This window comes from Neofelis nebulosa, chromosome 4 (genome assembly GCF_028018385.1).
Source record: "Neofelis nebulosa isolate mNeoNeb1 chromosome 4, mNeoNeb1.pri, whole genome shotgun sequence".
NCBI lineage: Eukaryota > Metazoa > Chordata > Mammalia > Carnivora > Felidae > Neofelis > Neofelis nebulosa.
Window position 1 is genome coordinate 92,580,380 of NC_080785.1, and position 21,638 is coordinate 92,602,017.

At 35.9% G+C, this 21,638-nt stretch overlaps 1 protein-coding gene, 1 long non-coding RNA gene and 1 pseudogene across 4 annotated transcripts in view; 2 read left to right on the forward strand and 1 right to left on the reverse strand.

Moving 5' to 3' along the window:
* COG5 (component of oligomeric golgi complex 5) overlaps positions 1-21,638 on the reverse strand; it is a 336,271-nt gene that overhangs the window by 287,065 nt on the left and 27,568 nt on the right. For all 3 annotated transcript variants that reach the window (XM_058728763.1, XM_058728764.1, XM_058728762.1), the window contains exon 6: positions 11,244-11,364. In XM_058728763.1, the coding sequence (XP_058584746.1) occupies positions 11,244-11,364 (121 nt within the window). The remainder of the gene's footprint in view (positions 1-11,243; positions 11,365-21,638) is intronic.
* Positions 1-21,638, forward strand: part of LOC131511010 (uncharacterized) — a 246,937-nt gene that overhangs the window by 42,853 nt on the left and 182,446 nt on the right. The window lies entirely within an intron of this gene.
* On the forward strand, positions 15,673-16,158 carry LOC131511007 (small ribosomal subunit protein uS10-like; annotated as a pseudogene).

Below are 21,638 nucleotides of genomic sequence, written 5' to 3' on the forward strand. Positions count from 1 at the left end.
GTTCACTTCCCTCAAATCTCCTTAGCCCAGGGGAGATCATATGTCTAAACAATTACAAGAAAGAATGAAACTACCATGACCAACTTCCCTGAACCCAGGGTTACTAACATGAAAACACAAAACTTGGAATCTGCCAGGAAGGAAGAAGAGGGGGAGAAAGGATTTGGGAAGACAATCAATAATGAGTAGACACTCATTACACTGAGTATAGATCCATATGTTTTGGAAACCAAATTAAAATGTAAGAGTTAGCATACTGTTTTTGAAAAATAAAGATCCTATCCAATCATTCTTTCCTGAAACAGATGAAGGAGGTGTTCAGGAATGGTTGTTGACAAATTCAGCATTTTCCTCAAACAGCAGCTCTGGATAAACCTGAGAAGTTAAAAAACCGGATCTCCAGACACGTAAGACCATATAATTTAGACACGGAGATTTTTCAAAACAGATGTTACCAATCCCTCTAAGTGCTATAGAAAAACTTCATGAATCTCCATGTACAACCTCATTCTGAGGATCATGTCATTGTACCTACCAGAATAAATTAGCCATAAGATATATCCCTAGCTAACTAACTTTGCCATTGTGAGTTATTATATGGAATAAACAAACTGGATTTTAGAGAATGGCTTGCCAGATAGAATGATATCAGGATTTTTTCCCAAAGTGGAATTATTTTAATATATTGATACATTAATTTTAAGTATTAATATGTAAATGCAGATCACCACTGACCACTGAACATACTCCTACCTGTGATAATAAAACTATATTATCAGCATTATCTTCCATTTAGATACGGTAGAAAACCTATTTCTGATTCACTGCAACAGATTTTGAGTCTGTAACACAGAAATTATAACAAATGAATGAAACTGCATCCTGTTTTACTGAACAGGTCTCTCAGAGTATCATTCCTGCCTCCCTGCCTTGTTGTTTACATAGTATTAAAATGCAAAACTCTGTAAGTATACCTACAATGAAATTTACATCAAACCCTTTTTAACTTAGCCTATAGATAATTTTAATTTACCAAACCAAACACTGATAAAAAGATGTTTCATACAGCTCTAGGATTTTTTCTAGATAAAGTAATGAAATACAATGGTGATAAAAAGAAGAACATCCCACCTAATCTTCCCATCAAATATCAGACTTTAAGGCTCAAATACAATTCACTAGGAAGTAGGCTAATACCATTTTTAAGAAACAGTCAATAAAATAATCAGTAAAAAAAAAAAAAGTTAATAAAATAATAAACTTGTATTTCTGAGGCACTATTCATATTCATTTAAAATATATTTTGATTTTTAAAACAAAATTATTAATGATATAAATACTGGAACAGAAAAGAGGTTGAGAACTATTGGGCTAAGCATCCAAATGGAAAAAAAACAAAAAAACAAAAAACCTTAGAACCAAGAAATTTAAAAATTTGACACATTACCAGTCTGAACAATCTTACACTAAATAAATCATTCTCAAACACTCATAAATGTTACAGCAAGAGATGACAAATAGTAAGGTATAATACAGAGCTTCCATAAGCATTAACTGACCATATAGAATAAAACATACACCTAGAAATGCTACTGTAACTTTGAAATGTATGAAAATACTCTGAAGTTTACAAAAAGTAAGTTGCTTATTTTGTCTGTATATAATCCAACTTCCTTGATACTGTGTGATAAAAGATAAAACCAATAAAATAGGATCATAGATGCTGTGTGGTATCATCTGTCAAATATAAACTTTGGTAACATTAAATTCCATTAGTTAACAAAAAGAGGGATTATGTATAATTTTAAGATGCTTATCTCTTCAACAGACAAACCCATACCTAAGCAGAAGTCCATTATTCTGAACATTTGGATTTGAGCACAGCATCACCCCCACCTGGTGGTAGCTGAATCCAGCCAGTCACATATGTAAGTAATTTAGAGACCATCTAAATCTAACTTCTGAAAATGTTTATCATCACAGGTGATTACAATGTAAGGTGAAAAATGTATACTGAATTCTCCATGTTGAAGCTGTCACAAAAAACCTATACATGTATGAAATGCATTTAAGAAGTCACCTGAGACCTAATTTAATACTTAAGTTATATGGCAGATGTACAAATTTTCCTACCAGAAGATAATTTTAATAAGCTTGAAATAATAAAATTTTCCAAAGTTGTCACCAACTACATCATCTTGTAGATATCTCAAGAAATATTCACCAGTTCAGTATTTATTGGTCACCTATTATGTGGCAAAGGTTATATAAATCATACTTGTCTCCCCTGTGCATAAATCAGAAATGTGTACCTGTAAGTACAGTCTTACTAGATTGGGTAAATATCACAGTTACAATAAGAACAGTACTGGATGAAACAAACTTCTATAATCTTTTCCTTCTACATTAAAAATGGGGGCGCCTGGGCAACTCAGTCAGTTGGGCGTCCGACTTCGGCTCAGATCACCTCACAGCCTGAGGATTCGAACCCCACGTTGGGCTCTGTGCTGACAGCTCAGAGCCTGAGCCTGTTTCAGATTCTGTGTCTCCCTCTCTCTCTGCCCCTGCCCAACTCATGCTCTGTCTCTCTCTGTCTCAAAAATAAACATTAAAAAAAAATTTTTTTTGGTATTAATGTTTCACAGCTTCTGTGGTATTAATGTACCACACAATGTGATATTAATGTATCACAGCTTAGCCACAAAATTATGAAACTCAGAAAACAGACCATAAGCAATAAAAATTAATTTCTACCATATCCAACTGTTTAATTACAACTTAATGCTTTCTTATACTTTTTTAAAAATCTTTAAAAGATAACTCAATAAAGCTTTAATACAGATGTCACTAACATGAGTTAACCAACAATCACAACATAAAATACATTCATTACATAAACACGGCATTTTTTTTTTTTTTTTTTTTTTTTTTTATCTTTTAGAGATTGAGAGAGTGAGCGTGCAATAGAGAGGAGCAGAGGGAGGAGACAGAATCTTACACAGGCTCCACACTCAGGGCATGGAGCCCTAAGCAGGACCAGATCCCACAACCTTGGAATCATGACTTGAGCCATAATCAAGAGTTGGGACACTCAACCCACTGAGCCACCCAGACGCCCTAAACACGGTGTATCTTAAATATGTTGTATCCTTTTTTTTTTCTTTTGAAAGGACCCTGAGAGACCTACCAATGGCAGCAATGCCTTTCGTAAAGTAATTAAATGCTGCTATAGAGTTTGAGGAAAGGAGTAGAGCACTAGTGAGTAAGGCTTTGGAATCAGATTTTTACAGATATAACAAGTGTGGGACCTTAGGAACCACTAAAATATAAATTCTTATAAAAGGCAGAGGAGTTTATGTTTTGTTCATTGGTGTATGTTTAATATCAAGAATAACACATGGTACACTTAGTAGGCATTCAATAAATACTGGCTTAATGAATTAATGAATTTATCTAAGTCTTATATTGAGAGATTAACTGGAGCTTTTATCTTATTATTTCATGGAAGATGCAGATGAGCCAAAACGAGAAGGCTGTAAAGAGAAAAGACTGGTTTCTTCCATGGATGATAACAATAACAATATCATCATCATCATAATCATGTTTTATGCTTAGTTTCATATAAGTGCATAAATTAAACTTCCCAAACAGAAAAACTACATTTACTCATTTTTTTTTTTACCAGGTTCCTAACAAGCTACAGGGTTTATGTGTATTGAAACCTAATTGATAAATAAATAAATTATAAGCCATGATTTCACAAAAAAGACTAGAGAGGATCCATGAAATTCTAGTCTGGTTTTTTCATTTGTTTTTTGAGAGAGACAGAGACAGAGACAGAGAGTAGGGAAGGGGCAGAGAGAGAGAGGGAGAGAAAGAGAATCCCAATCAGGCTCCTCATTGGCAGCGCAGAGCCTGACACAGGGCTTGAACTCATGAACCACGAGATCATGACCTAAGCCGAAATCAAGAGTTGGACACTGAACTGAATGAGCCACCCAGGAGCCCCTGCTTACTTTTTTATGTAAATTTTTTCCCCTTCAATCCCTTTATGTAGGATAAGTAAAAAACAATTAGGTAGTAAAAAAAATATAACTACCTAGAAAGAGTTATCATAAGACACAATATATAGGGTGTACATATATCATTTTTAAAACTAAAAAACTTTGAAAATATAGACTGGAACAAATGAGGAGACATTATATTTCTGTTTAGAGAGCATTGATACTATAAAAAGATACAAAGTTTATATTAACCCATAAATCTGAAGTATCTAAATACTAACAAGTTCATTTTAGTAAGTGGGATTAGTACAAAATCATTCTAAAATTCAAGAGACCAAATGCATGACTGAATTTTAGGGAACACTCAAACTCCCAATTCATATCTGGAATATAACTGTACTCAGCATTGAGACAGAGTTTTAATTGGAAACAAAAACCTAATCAATTTTATGGTGTCCTACTTGGATAAAACTGTATAAAATAAATAGGGAAAGTCAACAACATGAAGCATAAAAGAAGAAATAAAAACAAGAGTCAAGAGATTGGCAGTGACCAAACAGAGGGTTCCCCATGACCCAAGACTTATTCAGCACTCCAGGTAAAGTAAAGCACATTATTAATGTGAAGATGTAATAAGCATCAGGCTTATCACACTTTGTGATAAATATCTTAATATCTTAACCATACAACCAGCTTCCCTTGACCTAACTCCAATTCTACCAACAAGTTTGTGATTACAAATTTATTTTTCCATTTAATATGTCCAGGGAGAAAATTATATGTGTTCAGCCAAAAGAATAGCACATATCTCATTGCTAATTAATGAAGAGTGTTCTGGATTATAAACCAGTCTATTGTGAACTTGGTTACTTTGAAGGGAAAGATGAGCTTTAATTGGGATTTGCAGAATCAAGAACATTTTAAAAAGACAAGTTGTCTTTAAAGTTTGTGAGAGCTCCAATCACCCCTACCCATGTATGAATCCCATGTTCCATTTCTTCCCAAAAGCTGTGAAAAGAATGCCTATCGATGGGAGGAGGAGCAGGAGAAATCATGAATCGTCTCTGCCTCAAACGAAGACTCACAAAAACTGGGCTATTATAGGAACCCCTAAGGACCATCCCTTTTTATTGTTTCTGATCTGTTGTTTGTTCTTCTTATGTATTTTTGTAAGTCAAATTAATACCTCCTTTAAAACAAGTCAGACAATAAAATATCCATAACAATCATTAATTCAACTCTCACTGTTGGCAAAATAAAGTTTCTAAGCCAGAAAAAGTGAGAAAGAAATAAACCCTGAATGGTGGTAACTTCACAAGGTAAATACTGGCTCTTGGTAGTCATAACTCTCAAAAACGTGCAGTAAATCTTAAGATAATAAAGAGATTCTTTTTTTTTTTAACTTTCAAAAGCAAGGATCGAATACAAATAAGGAGAAATAAAATGTAAGGAATCAAAATGAAAACACAAGTAGAGAGGAACTAGGTTCAAACTTTCTCAACAAGTCCAAGTAAACTAGTATACAAGAAAAGAACCATTTACCTAAATTCAAAATAATATAGATTACATCTTCCATGTTCTCTCTACATTTAAATATTCTAATCTAATAGTATCCAGCAGAATTTTAACATTTGATAACACTAAAGGGAAGAGTACACTAGATTCCTCACCAATGACCTTATAATTGATAGGTCAAGATGTTTATATCATGGGTAGACGACCTCATTAATATTCCCAAGGAGAAACTAGAAAGTGCTAATGTTGAGCACTTTCCGGTTTCACCGCTATAGCTTCAATTCAACATTGAAAAAGTACAAATGCATTCCACAGAATAAGGAAACCTGTTATTCAACCTGATCTCACTGTACTGATATTACAAGAACCTTTTCAATAGTTCTAAACTTAAGTGATTTCAAACACTAATTTTTAAAAAGGTGCCTTCCTCTGCCTCACAATGATAGCTTCCCAAACTGCTCAAAAAATTCTGAAAAGGGCTGCTCGGGTGGCTTAGTCAGTTAGGCCTACGACTTCAGCTCAGGTCATGATCTCAAGATCACGGGATCAAGCTCCACATCAGGCTCTGTGCTGGCAGTGCAGAGCCTGCTTGGGATTCTCTCTCTCCCTCTCTGTCTCTCCCCTGCTAGCTCACTCTCTCAAAATAAACACTTTTTTTTTTAATTCTGAAAAGATATCAAGCTTATGAATTATGTAGAGACCCTGCTTTGATGGGCTAACAACAATTTTTAAAAAGTTGGTAACAGTATCAAAAATACGCTTTTAAGTATCTTATTTCACTCATGTTCCAAAAAATGTCACGAATTTGTAGTAAGGCCCGTCTAAATTTGCATCTAGTCCAAAGACTCTTCTTGAAGAGAAGCCATAATTCAATATGATACAATTTAATCCTGAAACCTGTATTAAGTAGTTTTTTAAACCATTAGATAATAGTCTGCATGAAAAGTTACAAGTATATCTGCACTAAAATCATTCTGCTTATTCTCTGTCAGCAAGACACTAACATAATTTTAATTTCTCTAATGCCTAATGATATTGAGAACCTTATATGCCTAGCTGCCATCCACGTATCTTTTTTGGTGAAGTGTCTGTACAAATCTTTCACCTATTTTTTAATCGCATTGTCTGTGTTCCTACCATCGTTCAAGAGTTTGCTATATATTCTGGACATGAGTCCTTGATCAAGTACATATTTTGCATGTATTTTCTCCTTGTCAATGGCTTGCCTTTCCATTTTTCAAACAGTATCATTCAAAGAACAAAAGTTGTAAATTTTGATAAAATCTAATTTATCAGTTTTTGTGTGTGTGAATTGTGCTTTGAGTGATATATCTAAGAAATCATTTTCTAATTCAAAGTCACAAAAATGTTCTCTTGCGTTTCCTTCTAAGTTTTCTATAGCTTTACGTTTTACATTTAGGGCTGTGATCCATCTTCAGTTAATTTGTTTTATATGAAGTGAGGTAGGAATACAAGTTCACTGTTTTGCATACGGATATCCAATTGTGCCAACACCATCTATTGAAAAGATTACCTCTTCTGTTGTTCATAGGAGTTTGGGTCTATTTCTGGCTCACCTACTTTGTTCTACTGATCTATTTGTCTATTGTTTTGTCTTGTTTACGATAAATTTTTGTAAGAAGTATTCACATCAGGTAGGATTTATTCTCCAACTTTGTCGTCTTTTAAAAACTTTGTCTATCTGGATCCTTTGCATTTCCATATGATTTTTAAAATCGGCTTGTCAATTTCTAAATAAAAGCTTGCTGGAATTCAGATGATAATCATACTGGATTCATGTAGATCAATTTAGGGAAAATGGACATCCTTAATAAACAGTATTAAGTCTTTCATTGCACGGACAGGGTTACTTTATTAATTTAGGTCTTCTTTTAATGTTCACAACATTTTCTAGTTCTCAGTCTATATAGGTCATAGGAATCTTTTGTCAAATTCAACCTAAGTGTTTCATACTTTTGATGCTATTATAAGTGCCATTTTTTGAATTTCAATTTCTAATTGCTTAACAGTAAATTATATGGAAATAAAACTAATTTTTATAATAATCTTGTATCCTGAGATCTTGCTAAACTCCTTTAATAGTTCTAGCAAACTTTTTGTAAACTCAAAACAAGGTACCACTACATACCAATCAGAATGGCTAAAAATAACAAGACTTACTGTAACAAGTGTTGGCATGTGGAGGAAGCAGAATTTTCACACACTACTTGTAGGAATGTAAAATTTTACAACTACTTTGAAAAATTTCTTAAACAGTTAAACGCATATGATCTAGCCACTCCGCTCCTACGTATTTATCAAAGAGAACTGAAAGCATACGTCCATACAAAGAGTTCTATATATGAATGTTTATGGCAGCTTGATTTCTAATAGCCAAAAACTAGAAACAACCCAAATTTCCCATCACCAGGTGAATGGATAAACCAACTATGGGATAGCTATACGAGGTAATTCTACTCAGAAATAAAAAGGAATGAGCTATTGATATATACAACAACATACATAAATCTCAAAGTTAAGCTCACTGAAAGAAGCCACAAAAACACAAGCTATGATTTCATTTATATAAAATTCTCTGAAGTGCCAAGTAATCTATAGTGACAGAAAGAAGTTCAATAAATGCCTGAGGAACAACTGCCAAGGGGCATGAGGAAACTTTTGACAGTGATAGTTATGTTCATTACCTTGATCCTGGTGATGTTTCCTGTCAAAACTTACCAAATTGCACATTTTCAATGCATGCAGTTGGTTGTATGTCACTTAGACCTCAATTTAGAAAAAGAAGAAGTACTAGTATAACTGTCCCCAGGTTCCAGAATATACTTTTTAAATTGATATGTAATTCACAAACCATAAAAATCCAGCCTTTTAAAGTCCACAATTCAGAGGCTTTTCTGCATATTGATGAGGTTGTGCAACAACCACTGTTTAATTCCAGGACACTTTCATCACCACAAAGAGAAATCTGTATCCATTAGCAGTCACTCCACATTCCCTCTAGTCCCTCAAAATACAAAGAATTTCCAGATGACAATGAATTTCATCTGGTCTCTGCAATTCACCCCCCAAGACCTTTTAAGAGATTAGTTTTAAGTTAATTTCAATGGCCTGTAAACACTGCTACTTTTCATCATTTTATTCTTTCTAATAAGAATCAGAACCATACTGATACAGACAATAATAATTTCAGAGATGTTCCAATCATAAAATATCACTTAGTATATATGCGTAACTGTAATACTGATTGCCAAGTTATTACTTTCATTAAAATACTAGTTCCAAATGTAGAAACTTTATCTTCCTCTTGGCTTCTCCTTATTATCAATGCCAGGGTTGGCCAAGACTGAGCCACAGTGGTGAATGATGAAAAGATGATGCCTTTGCAAATTCTGAATGGTACATAATCAGCAAAGCTTTAAAAAAAATTTAAATTAACACAACCCATTTTGAGAGAATTCCACCATGAACAATACTTTCTTAACAAATGCTCATCATTTAATATTTATAAAACTTTGGGTAAAGCCAATGCCTCATTGGAAGGATAATGGGTTTATGCTCTACATCGAACCAACTCAGAACATTATGATTGATACTCATGTCTATTTTTTTAAAAAGAATCCATCACCATTTGTATTACAGCATCTGTTGTTTCTAGAAAAAATGATAATCATAATCAAAATCTAGCAATTTTTTATAATGGAACAGTGTCAGTGATGACAAATATACATAATAAACCTTGAACTAATTTGTGCCTGTTTTTAATGATTCTATTATCCTACAGATTATTTTTGGAACAAAAAAATTAAATGTGATAAAGCAAAAATAAAAGCTGATACTAGGATTTTTACACTCCTACATTTAGCACATACTGTGGAAAAAAAATACCCAAGCGTTACTAATTGCTTAAAAATTAACTTTTTAATAGACTCTTAACTATTGAGAACAAACTGATGGTTATCAGAGAAGAAGTGGGGGACGCAGGAAGAGGTAATAGGTGATGGGGATTAAGGAGCACTTGTCATGATGAGCACCAAGTGATATACGGATGTTAAATCACTGTACCATATACCCGAAACTAATTTAACACTATGTTAACTGGAATTTAAAAACTTTAAAAAAAAATTTAATTTTAATAAACATTAACTTTTTAAACAATGTATTCCAAGCATATTAAATCACAAGTTAACTATATTTCTAATGATGCACCTAAACAATGTATTCAGGCATTGAAAATTGAAATGTTGAAGTATGAAGAATGTTATATTTGTTTTGTAAAAAATATGGAATAAGCATTACAACATGACTATGCAATTGAAATATCAAAGATAGAAGATTTCAAAAATAACATGTAATGCCTATCTTTCTGATATTATTTTCAAAGCATACCACCAACAGTAAGTAGACTCTTGATATCTGAATTGGATATCATCAAAGACCTCTGAACCTACAAAGGTACAAAATCACTAAACACATCCACTTCAGAAAAATTACTGGGTGCCCAATGAAAAGAAGAAAATGACAAAGCCTCATTAAAATGCAGGTGTGAGTTCTACATATACTCAGTACCTATTCAAAAATTTGCCTAAAATATTATGAACTATATCATCATGGACCTTGCAGCTTGTTAACAGTCCAAACCATGAATGTTAAACCCTTGAATGTCAAGAGTCTGTTCTAAATGCCTGAGAAAAGAATGAGCATATGAAGAAATGAATTCAATAAATTTTCTAGGCATAATGCCAACACAGGATCTGTCACCTAAAAAACAGCATTTATTCTACAGAAATGAAAATTAAGTTCACATGAAAACCTGTACACAAATGTTTATAGTAGCTTTATTCATCATTACCAAAAACTAGAAACAACATAAATTTCCTTCAATCTGTCAACCAACCAACTGTGGTACAACCACACAGTGATATTCCAACAAACACCAAGATACAAACTATGGTATATACAAAAACTTGGATGAATCTCAGGGGTATTATGCTGAGTACAAAACACTAGCCTCAAAATGTCACATACTTTACTGTTTTTTTTAATTTTTTTTTAATATTTATTCATTTTTTGACAGAAAGTGAGTGGGGGGAGGGGCAGAGACAGAGGGAGACACAGAATGTGAAGTAGGCTCCAGGCTCTCAACTGACAGCACCGAGCTCGATGCAGGGCTTGAACTCATGGACCATGAGATCATGACATGAGCCGAAGTAGGACGCCCAACCGACTGAGCCACCCAGGCGCCCCTAAAATGTCACATACTTTATAATCCCATTTATTTAACATTCTCCTAAAAAGAAAACTAAACTGATGGAAAACTAATCAATGGTTGCCAAAGGGAGAGGGGGCAGGTATGACTGTAAAGGGATAGCATGAGGGAATTTTGGGGGTGATGGAATTTATTCTATATCATGACTGTGCTGGCGGTTACATGAATCTATACATGTATTAAAATTCACATGCCTGTATACCAAAAAAAAAAAAAAAAAAAGGCCAATTTTACCATACAAGAATTAAAAAACTAAGCCGCATTTCTAAGAAATCAACTAATTTTACTCACTCATTTTGAAAAGTGTGACAAAGTTGTATATGGATAATTAAATAAATTTGTTCAATAATATTTGTTACGGGTGACACTAGTCAACAAATCAAGTGACTGAAAAATCTTAAAAACTCTACTAACTTTTTAATCAAAAAAGAACTTACCAAGTTCATTAAGACTCTGAGCAGCTTTTGTTATCTCTCTGCTTCCCCCCTGCAGTTGTCCTTGGAGTCTCTTAGTGAGATACAGGATGCGAACTATTCTCCGAAGCAAATCACAGGCAACCTGCACAAATATCACAATGTTGAGTGAGTATAGTCAATCCATTAAGTTTTATTACTATTATCATGTGACTCTTTCCATTCTTTCCATATGCTAAAGATTCATTCATGTCTTTTGTTTCCTATCCATCAGAAACCTAAAAACTCACAAGGCTTAGAAAGCATCATTTTAAAATAAAACTCCCAATTTACCCCATAAGAAGAGAATGGGGAATGAGGTGCTATAAAACTCGGGAACTCTTTTCTGGATCCTTGAGCAGTTTTAGTCTCCAGGCCAGTGGTTCTCAGTCTTCATATTAAATTCAAATTCAAAAAATTCCAAAACCAAGGCCATAGCCCTGGCCAATTAAATCAGAATCTCTAGAGGTGCATACTGAGCACCTGTATTTTTTTTTTTAATTTTTTTTAATGTTTATTTTTGAGAGAAGGAGAGACAGACCATGAGCTGGGGAGAAACGGGGGCGGGGGCGGGGGCGGGGGGGAAGACACAGAATTTGAAGCAGGCTCCAGGCTCCAAGCTGTCAGCACAGAGCCCAACGCGGGGCTCGAGCTCACGAACTGTGAGATCATGACCTGAGCTGAAGTCAGACGCTTAACCAACTGAGCCAGCCAGGTGCACCACCTGTATTTTTTTTTTTAAAGTTTATTTATTTTGAGAGAGTGAGTGAGCATGAGTGGGTAAGGGGAAGAGAGAGAGAATCCAAGCAGGCTCATGCTGTCAGCGAGGACGTGGGGCTCCATCCCAAGAACCATGAGATCAGGATCCCAGCCTAAATCAAAAGTCAGACACCTAACAGACTGAGCTACCCAGCACCCCCTCAGTATTTTTAATATCCAATGTGCAACCAAGGTTGATAGCCACTGTGCTAGGACTGCTTAGCTTCCTACTACTGCCTCTTATTGTTTTCATCCTGGTTTCTCTTTTCTAGGTCCATAGGGGAACAAACATAACCTTTCCCAATTTCACCAGATCTTAAAGAATAAGTATGCCCTACTTGAATTTTCTAATGTTTTTTTAAATCACTAATAACAAATTATAAAAGAGAGTTATTAAAACAAAACAAAACAAAAAACTATCATATACATATACATTCACTTACTATTTCTTTTTCATTACCAGACCTAATGCTGGGTCTTTACATAACCAAAAGACTAAGACATGAAATGAAGACCCAAGTATTTCAGGATACTTTATTACAGAAGCTGGCTCCAGAGCAATTGCCCAAGGGAGAGACAGGAGAGGGAAGACTGATGGAATAGTAGATATGTAGTGACCTTTAGCATCAGTAGCGATAATGAAGAGAGACAGTCTATGCTGCCGCATCACCACCATCTTTATGACCCTCAAGCTGGTTGAGAAGAACATCTCCCATCTAAGGAGGAAAATCTTAACTGGAAGCAATAAGAATTAAAAGCACTAGGAAAACAGCTGAGACTCCAGTATAAACACTGTTTTCTCAATGAAACACACACACCCAGAACCACACACATACCCACACAACATACAGAGACACACAAACATATAATCAAAAGCATAATGCTTACAAACATGTAAGTCAAAGGCAACCAATTATTAAACCTGTTTACCTGAATGCTTTTCTCAGTAACTTTAGTCTGAAGTAATTATAATGATAAAAGAATGCCAAATAAGAATGTCCCTGGGGGCCCCTGGGTAGCTCAGTAAGCCTCCAACATCAGGTCAGGTCATGATCTCACATTTCCTGAGTTCGAGCCCTGTGTTGGGCTCTGTGCTGACAGCACAGAGCCTGCTTGGGATCCTCTGTGCCCACATCTCTCTCAGCCCCTCCTGCACTCACTTCTGTGCATGCATACAGGCACACCTTCTCCCTCAAAGATAAACATTAAAAAAATAAAATGTGTCCCTAGAAACTGGAAGATTTGCGCATCTTTATCTTTTAATTAAATTTTATTTATATTCTGAATAAGTAATATAAGCACATAATTCAAGATGCAAAAGAAAATTTAAAAAGTCACCTTCTTATCTCTATGTCCCAAATATGCACTTACCAAAAACAACCACTTATCAGTTTTTTCTTGCTTGTCAGAAGAGCATTTTTAAATGAACCATCTGGAATGCAGTATCCCTAATAATCATTCCTCTGGGATTCCAAATACTTCATGAGGAGAAATACCAGATCTTACTTTAGTCTAATCACCTAGAATCCCCCAGTACCTATCCCATAAAGGATATGCCCTCACACATGAAATCTTTGAGCTTATTTCTAATGCTTTTATTTTTAACCATACTTAATCTGTCACCAACTCTTATTGACCATTCTTCTGTTGCAAAACCCAAAAGTTACATTACCTCTGGTCCTACAAGCATCACCTAATCCAAATCTTTACCACCTTCACCTTCACAATGTGGTCTACCAACTAGCTTTCCAGTCTCTTAACTGAAATCCATCCTGCTAGATTTAGCTTCTTAGAAACAGTTTTCAGCACTCCAGTCCCCTTTTTAATAAACTTCAATGGCTCTCTACTAACAGATTATGTTGAATCTTCTCACAACAGCATTTAATAAAATCCTCAGTCAAGAAGTCTTAGATAATCTATAAGGCATCAACTGTCAGCATTTCCTAATATAGTTGCCTCCACTCCAGACAATTTCCCTTCCTTATTTTTTATGTGGGACTTTTATAATCAAATACAATACCAACATATTATCAGCACTAAAAAGAATTGAGATATCAAGCCATGAAAAGACATAGAGTAATGTCATATCAGTTAAGTGAAAGAAGCTAATCTAAAAAGGCTGTAAGTATTAGTATCATTTCAACTACCTAAAATTCTGTAAAAGGCAAAACTATGGAGAAAAGAAAAAGATCAGTGGCTGCCAAAGTTTAGAAGAATGACTACACAGAGTACACAAGATTTTTAGGGCACTGAAAATGCTCTGTATAAACACTATAATGATGGATATATGTCACTATACACTTATTCAAACTCACTGAATGTACACCAAGAGTGAACCCAGATATAAATTATGGACTCTGGGAGATAATGATATGTCACTATAGGTTCAACAATTTTAACAAATGTACCAAATGGTACACCATTTAACAAATGGTGATTAAGGTGGAGGCATGCATGTTTAGGGGCAGGGGATATAGGAGATACCTCTATCTTCCTCTTTTTTTTTTTTTTTTTTTTAACTGTATTTATTTGAGAGAGTGAGAAAGCGTACACAAGCAGAGGAGGGGCAGTGAGAGAGGGAACCCAAGCAGGTTCCGGGCTGTCAGCATAGAGCCTGACAGGGGGCTCAATCTCACCAACTGTGAGATCACGACCTGAGCTGAAATCGAGAGTCAGACACTTAACCAAATGAGCCACCCAGGAGCCCTGTTCCTCTTGCTTTTGCTGTGAACCTGCAACTGCTCTATAAAATAGTCCTTAAAATAAATACAGATATTACAAACACAGAAAACCATACACAGAAATTACAGCTAAATGAACCTGGAACCACCATGCAGATCAGAAGACAGAACCATGGAAACGACTACAGAAGCCCTCTAGGTACCCTATCCCAATCATGACGCCTTCCATCCATTGCCTTCTACTCTCCCATCCCAGCCAAGAGAAATCACTACTCTGGCTTTTTGGATAATCACTTCCTTGCTTTTCTTTGTGCTTTTATTACTGAAGTATATTTATCTATACACTAGTTTATATGCTATAGTTTAAACTTGCCCTTTTTTAAAATCTATATAGGTTCCCTCACCATCTTATTTTTTTCTTTGCAATCTGCTAAATATATTCAATCATCTGTCCTATACATTTTCCCACAGACTGGGTTTTGTTGAGAACAGTTTAACACGTTCTTCTGTCTTCCATATTTCCCGTACATCAGTAGTTGGATGTAGGCAGCTTCATCAAGCTCAACCGTAATATCTTAGGCAAAATCATTCCTTACGTAGTGGTGCATGTGCAACACGTGTAGGATTTTTCTCTGTGTTGTTAGCAGTCAGTGATATTCAATGTGAAAATCCATTAAAACATAGAGATTATTCCAAATCCATCATTTTGTCTTTATTTATTAGCATATAAAATTTCTAACTTTACCCCACCTACTATTTGTTTACCTGGTGGTACTGTTCATACAAAAAAATAAAAATAAATACTTGATTCTTTCTCGTGCTTTATCAGTTTTCAAAATTAGACTGCTTCCCTGCTCTTTGAGGAGGACAGGATCACAACTCCAGCAGAGCTCTGGAGGCCCCACTCCTGCTCCTGCCTCACTGCTGTTCATTCTTGCCAAGGAACAAGTAGGCCAAGAAGCCACACCACAGCCATGACTTTTAAAGACACCAGGAAGACACCCGGGGAACCAGAGGTGGCAATTTGCCCAATTAGAATTACACTAGGGGTACCTGAGTGGCTCAGTCAGTTGAGAGTCAGACTTCAGCTCAGGTCATGATCTTGCAGTTTGTGAGTTCGAGCCCCTCATCAGCTCCAAGCTGACAGCTTGGAGCCTGGAGCCTGCTAACCAGGCACAACATGCAATCTTTGGAGAAGTTATGTGCTGACTTCGTCAGAGGCACAAAGGAAAAGAATCTCAAAGTGAAAGGACAGTTTGGATACCTACCAAGACTCAAAATCACTGCAAGAAAAACTCCCTGTGGTAAAGATTCTAAGACTTGGGGTCATTGAAATAATGAGGCAAGTCATTGATTTGCACAGTCCTTCTGAGATTGTTAAACAGATTATCTCCATCAGTGTTGAGCCAGGAGTTGAGGCTGAAGTCACTATTGCAGATGCTTAAATCAACTTTTTAATAAATTATCAATTGTTTAAAAAAAAAGATTACTTTCCCTATACCCACCAAAGATGAACAATTAGTGGGGTGTTTGTTTATTTCAGCTATCAATATGAACACAGAGATTTAACCATAATAAAGGATACCAATCCACTGTAGCTTTTATCCTTGCAGAGGCTCGCTTTGTCCCTCTGTGGCCACTGCGAGCCTCTCAGGCTGACCAATTGTACCAATTTGCCTGAGACAGAAGTTTCCCAGAACCCTGGATTTTCTGTGCTAAAACTAGTATAGTTGGTCACCCCAGAGGCTTTGCAAAATCCTTTCATTATGATTCATGTTAGCAGTGGTTGATAGCTTTTTTAAAATTTTTTTTTAATGTTTGTTTATTTTTGAGAGGGAGACAGAGTGTGAGTGGGGGAGGAGCAGACAGACAGGGAGACACAGAATCTGAAGTAGGCTCCAGCCTCTGAGCTGTCAGCACAGAGCCTGATGTGGGGCTTGAACTCACGAACCATGAGATCATGACCTGAGCTGAAGTCGGGTGCTTACCGACTGAGCCACCCAGGCGCCCTGGTTGATAGCTTGATATACAGTACAAAAATATTCCAGAATCATTTTATGTATTTCAACCCCACCTGGAATCAAAGATTTATCAAGGAAGCCCTGGTTTCCTTTAGAGGTCAACAGCTTTTCAAGAACACATCCTGGAAACTAAACTTGCTCATTTCTGTGACTTTTCAGCAGACATAGATAGGAAATGTGACAATCAAAACATCACATATTCATTGCTTTATTCCATAATATACATAAAACATTCTCAGATTAATATTATACATATCTATGTACAAAAATATGTACATACATAATGTATATATAAAAATAAAATTAAAATCCCTCATGAATTTATACTGATAATTCCAATTAATGGGGCGCCTGGGTGGTTCAGTCAGTTAAACGTCTGACTTCGGCTCAGGTCATGATCTCACAGTTTGTGGGTTTGAGCCCTGCATCAGGCTCTGTGCTGACAGCTCAGAACCTGGAGCCTGCTTCAGATTCTGTGTCTCCCTCTCTCTCTGCCCCTCCCCTGCTCGTGCTCTCTCAAAAAAATAAACAGTAAAAAAAAAATTTTTTTTTAAATCAGGAGCACAGGGCATTTGCTTGATCTTCTAACTTACATCTGTACATTATTTCTTCCACACAGATACTTCTAGCTCTCAAAGATGTAAGACATAACAGAATTAGAATAATTTAACATTATCCATTTGCTTTGCTGCACAACATACAGAAAACATTATCTCAATACACAACCAACGATACAAATATGATAGCTGAAGACCGTTCTTAAAACCTGCTTTGCACATGCGCTCCCTACATTTTTTCTTACAATTTTTATTTATCAAAACATACAGCCATGACATACTATACTCCCATTAATAGCCTTCATTTAATATTAGCTCCTATGCTCATCACCTGTCTTACGTTGGTATTTCTCTAGTCATTCTGATTGTCTCAAACACACTATCAGATTCCTAAGGAAAGAGGGGAACAATCTTCCCTGCATTTGTATGTGGATGGCTATCTCTATACTTGAAAATCAGTTTGGCAGGTCTACCAATTACCTATCACTGCACCAAAAACCAGTTCAAAACTTAGTGGTTTAAAATGATTTCTTATGTCTCACAATTCTGTGGGTCAGGAATTTAGGCAGGGTTCAAATGCTGCATGTGGTATCAGCTGGGATTACTCAGTCGCTGCACCCAGCTAGCAATGAGGCTGGTTTGGAGAGTACTAGAAGGCTTCACTCAAATGTCTGACGTCTTAGGCTTCTGTACCTATCGTCTCTGCATGTTTGCCTCCAGCTGCCTCTCAGCACAGTGGTCTCCTGTAGTGGGATGTCTTACTGGCTTTCCCCAAGCAGAAACAGAAGCTGCTGCGCCCCCTGGAGGCTAGATCTAGAACTAACACAAAAACACTCCCACAGCACACGTTTTTTAGTTTTGCTCTAGTAGCTGCTGTTTTTACAGTATTTGGGGACACTGGCATTTTATGTTGCTGTTATCTTCCCTCTTCCTTCCTTCCTGGCATATTCACTTTTTTGGCAGATAATTACACAGCCAGTTAAACAAGTCATCATCTATACAAGCAGATTAAATTTTTAACAGGACCCTACTGAAGTATATGAAAACCATGTACCGATAAAACATAAGCACACAGAGAAAATGTTTGTCAGATGATTTCTTCCTTCTTAGTTTGAACATTTTCTTAAACTTTCTTACTTATATAATTTCAAAGTTAAAAATTTTAATTAAAAACTTTCCAGTGAAAAGCTAATATATGTGTATGACTTAAAAAATTAAAAAGTAAAATGATAAAAAGTTAAAAAAATAAATTGAAAAGATAAAAATGTTATATAATAGGCATGTGAATTATATCTCAACAAAGCTGTCATACTGAAAGTTAAAAAAACTCATTTTCTTATATAATTTTAAAATTTTAAAAATTTAAATACTCTATGTAAGAGATAATAAGCTCTTCAAAATTTCTTTCTGAAAAACTCTGAAGCAGTTCATAAGCTAACAATGTTACTAAAATGAGCTAAGATGGATGATTCTTGGGGTGATAATTAAATTCAACTCATGTATTTATGTATACAGATGAAGTCAGAAGCCTCTGTTTGGAGAAAGAAAAGGCTTCTGTAAAGAGTGAAATGGGGATAAAAAGCAAAGGGAATTAAATGTAAGTAAAAGTATTTTCTCCTAATTGACAGAACAATCATAGTGATTTTATGTTCAAGGCAGAAACAACTTTGTAGCTCTTTCTTTGTTGCTTTCTTATACCACATGCATTTAAATGAATTAGGAGCTCAAGGAATAAAAGGATTAAACAGGAACATTAAAGTTTCCCCAATGTTCAAAACAGAAATGACCAAAGTGAACAGAAAATGGTTAAAACATAATAAGCTTCCAAAGAGGGCTTACATTTCAAAATAGTTTTTATTTATTTATTTTTTATTTTAGTATATGTGCTGCCGAAGCGAGCACAATTTATTTTTTATTTTAGAGAGAGAGTGCACAAGGTGGGGGAAGGGGGGAGAAAGATGGGAGGGGGAGACAGAGACGGAGACAGAGAGAGACAGAGAGACAGAGAGACAGAGAGACAGAGAGAGAGAGAGAGAGAGAGAGAGAGAGAGAGAGAGAGAAGGGAGGGAGGGAGGGAGAATCCCAAGCAGGCTCCATGTCCAGTGCAGAGCCTGACCTGGGCCCAATCCTATGACCCTGGGATCATGACCAGAGCCAAATTTAAGAGTCATATGCTCAACTGAGCCACCCAGGCACCCCAGACTTCAAAATAGTTCTAAAGACAACAAATTTCTAAGATGAATTTCCTTCCTAAGGTAAGCCTGCATATGAGTTAATCCCAGAAAAATTAAATACTGGAAATAAAGATACCAAAATGTACATAGAGTATTTTTCTTTACTTTCCCTTCCTTTCTTCCTTTGTAATATTTTGGCCAAAGGTATTCAACTTAGTTGTCCCTCTTGTATAGTATTTTCTACAGTAAGGGTGCAGAAAATTAGGGCTAATATTTAATAACAACAATAAAAATAAAGTGTTTATCTCATTTTTTAAATTTTTTATGTTTATTTTTGAGAGAGACAGAGGGCGAGTGGAGCAGGGGCAGAGAGAGAGAGGAGACACAGGATCAGAAGCAGGCTCCAGGCTCTGAGCTGTCTGCACAGAGCCGATGCAGGGCTCGAACTCACGAACTGTTCAGATCATGACTTGAGCCCAAGTCAGCACTTAACCGACTGAGCCACCCAGGCACCCCTAAAGTGTTTATCTCAAACACAAAAAATCCTGACCTCTCATGCTTCTGTAACCATAAAAAATAAAAACATTCGGGGTGCCTGGGTGGCTCAGTCGGTTAAGCGTCCAACTTTGGCTCAGGTCATGATCTCACGGTTCATGGGTTTGAGGCCTGCATCCGGCTCTGTGCTGACAGCTCAGAGCCAGGAGCCTGCTTCAGATTCTGTGTCTCCCTCTCTCTCTCTGCCCTTCCCCTGCTCACACTCTGTCTCTCTCTCAAAATATAAACATTAAAAAAAAAAATCTAGATTAAAAGAAATAAAATAAAAAATAAAAACATTATGAAAGAATTCTGTATTTTAGAGCTGGAAGAGAATGTATAGATCCACTCTAAACTTTCATCATAAAAAAAATGCACCACCATTACTACCACAACAAAAATGGTAATCACCTGAGGTAAAGGATGGGTTAGCCAACCTTATTGTGGTAATCATCTCACAACATATGCATGTTATCAAATCATCACGTTATACACTTTAAACTTACACAGTGTTATATGTCAATTATATCTCAATAAAGCTGGGGTCAAAAGACACTAAAGTTCACTTACTATCATGTGGCTGGGTGATGAAGACTAGCAGTCAGGCCTCCTAACTCCTAGTCCACTACACTTCATCTGTACTTACAAAGCTGAGTTTGTTCTTGATTTTTACCTCCAGCTAGCTTCTGGAACACAGGAACTAGATTATCTAGCTTTTTTATGTATTCTACAGAATCAAAAGCAAAGAATACTAAATTTAGAGAACGAAATCTTCTTTCACAGTCTTAACACTGCTGCACACTGGCTCCAGCAAGTAACTTTCAGAACCTCGGTTTATTTGTCCATAAAATGATGAGATATACAACTTTTTTTTTAATTTTTTAATGTTTATTTATCTTTGAGAGAGAGAGAGAGAGAGAGAGACAGAGAGAGAGAGACAGAGAGAGAGCAAGGGACAGACAGAGAGAAAGGGAGACACAGAATCTGAAGCAGGCTCCAGGCTCTGAACTATCAGCACAGAGCTCAATGCAGGCCCCTAACTCACCAACCGTAAGATTATGACCTGAGCAGAAGTTGGGCACTTAACCGACTGAGCCACCCATGCACCCTGAGATATGTAACTTCTAAACACAATTATTGTAACAGTCCAATGATTCAGAATACTTTAAAGTTTTCATTAATTATAAAATCCTGCATAAACATGAAATTTTCTTTATCACTTATAGCTAGCTAAGAGGCAAACATAAATAGGTTCTTAAAACTTACTGCCCAAAGAGTGTATTAACCACAGGGGAAAAAAAGAAATGCATGATTCTGACAGGTTTAAGATCTGGAGTCAAAAGCAAGGATTTTAATAGAAAAATTAAATTTTAATTCATTGCCTAAAATTACACATATATCTACCATCCTTACATGTTAGTCTTTTCCTTCATAAGAAAAAAAATTTCCCTAAACATGCCATGATTTTGAGTCCAAAATGAGAAAGTTATCCTAAAAAGCGATATTTAAATTCCAACTTAACTATGAGGAAGTATTGTTCTGACATATATTTTAACATTCAAGTAAAACATGAACTCACAGGACAGAACTCTTAAGAGTGCTCGGGGTACTGGTAGTACCCCTACTCCTTCAGGAAAGTAGCTTGGGCAGGTCC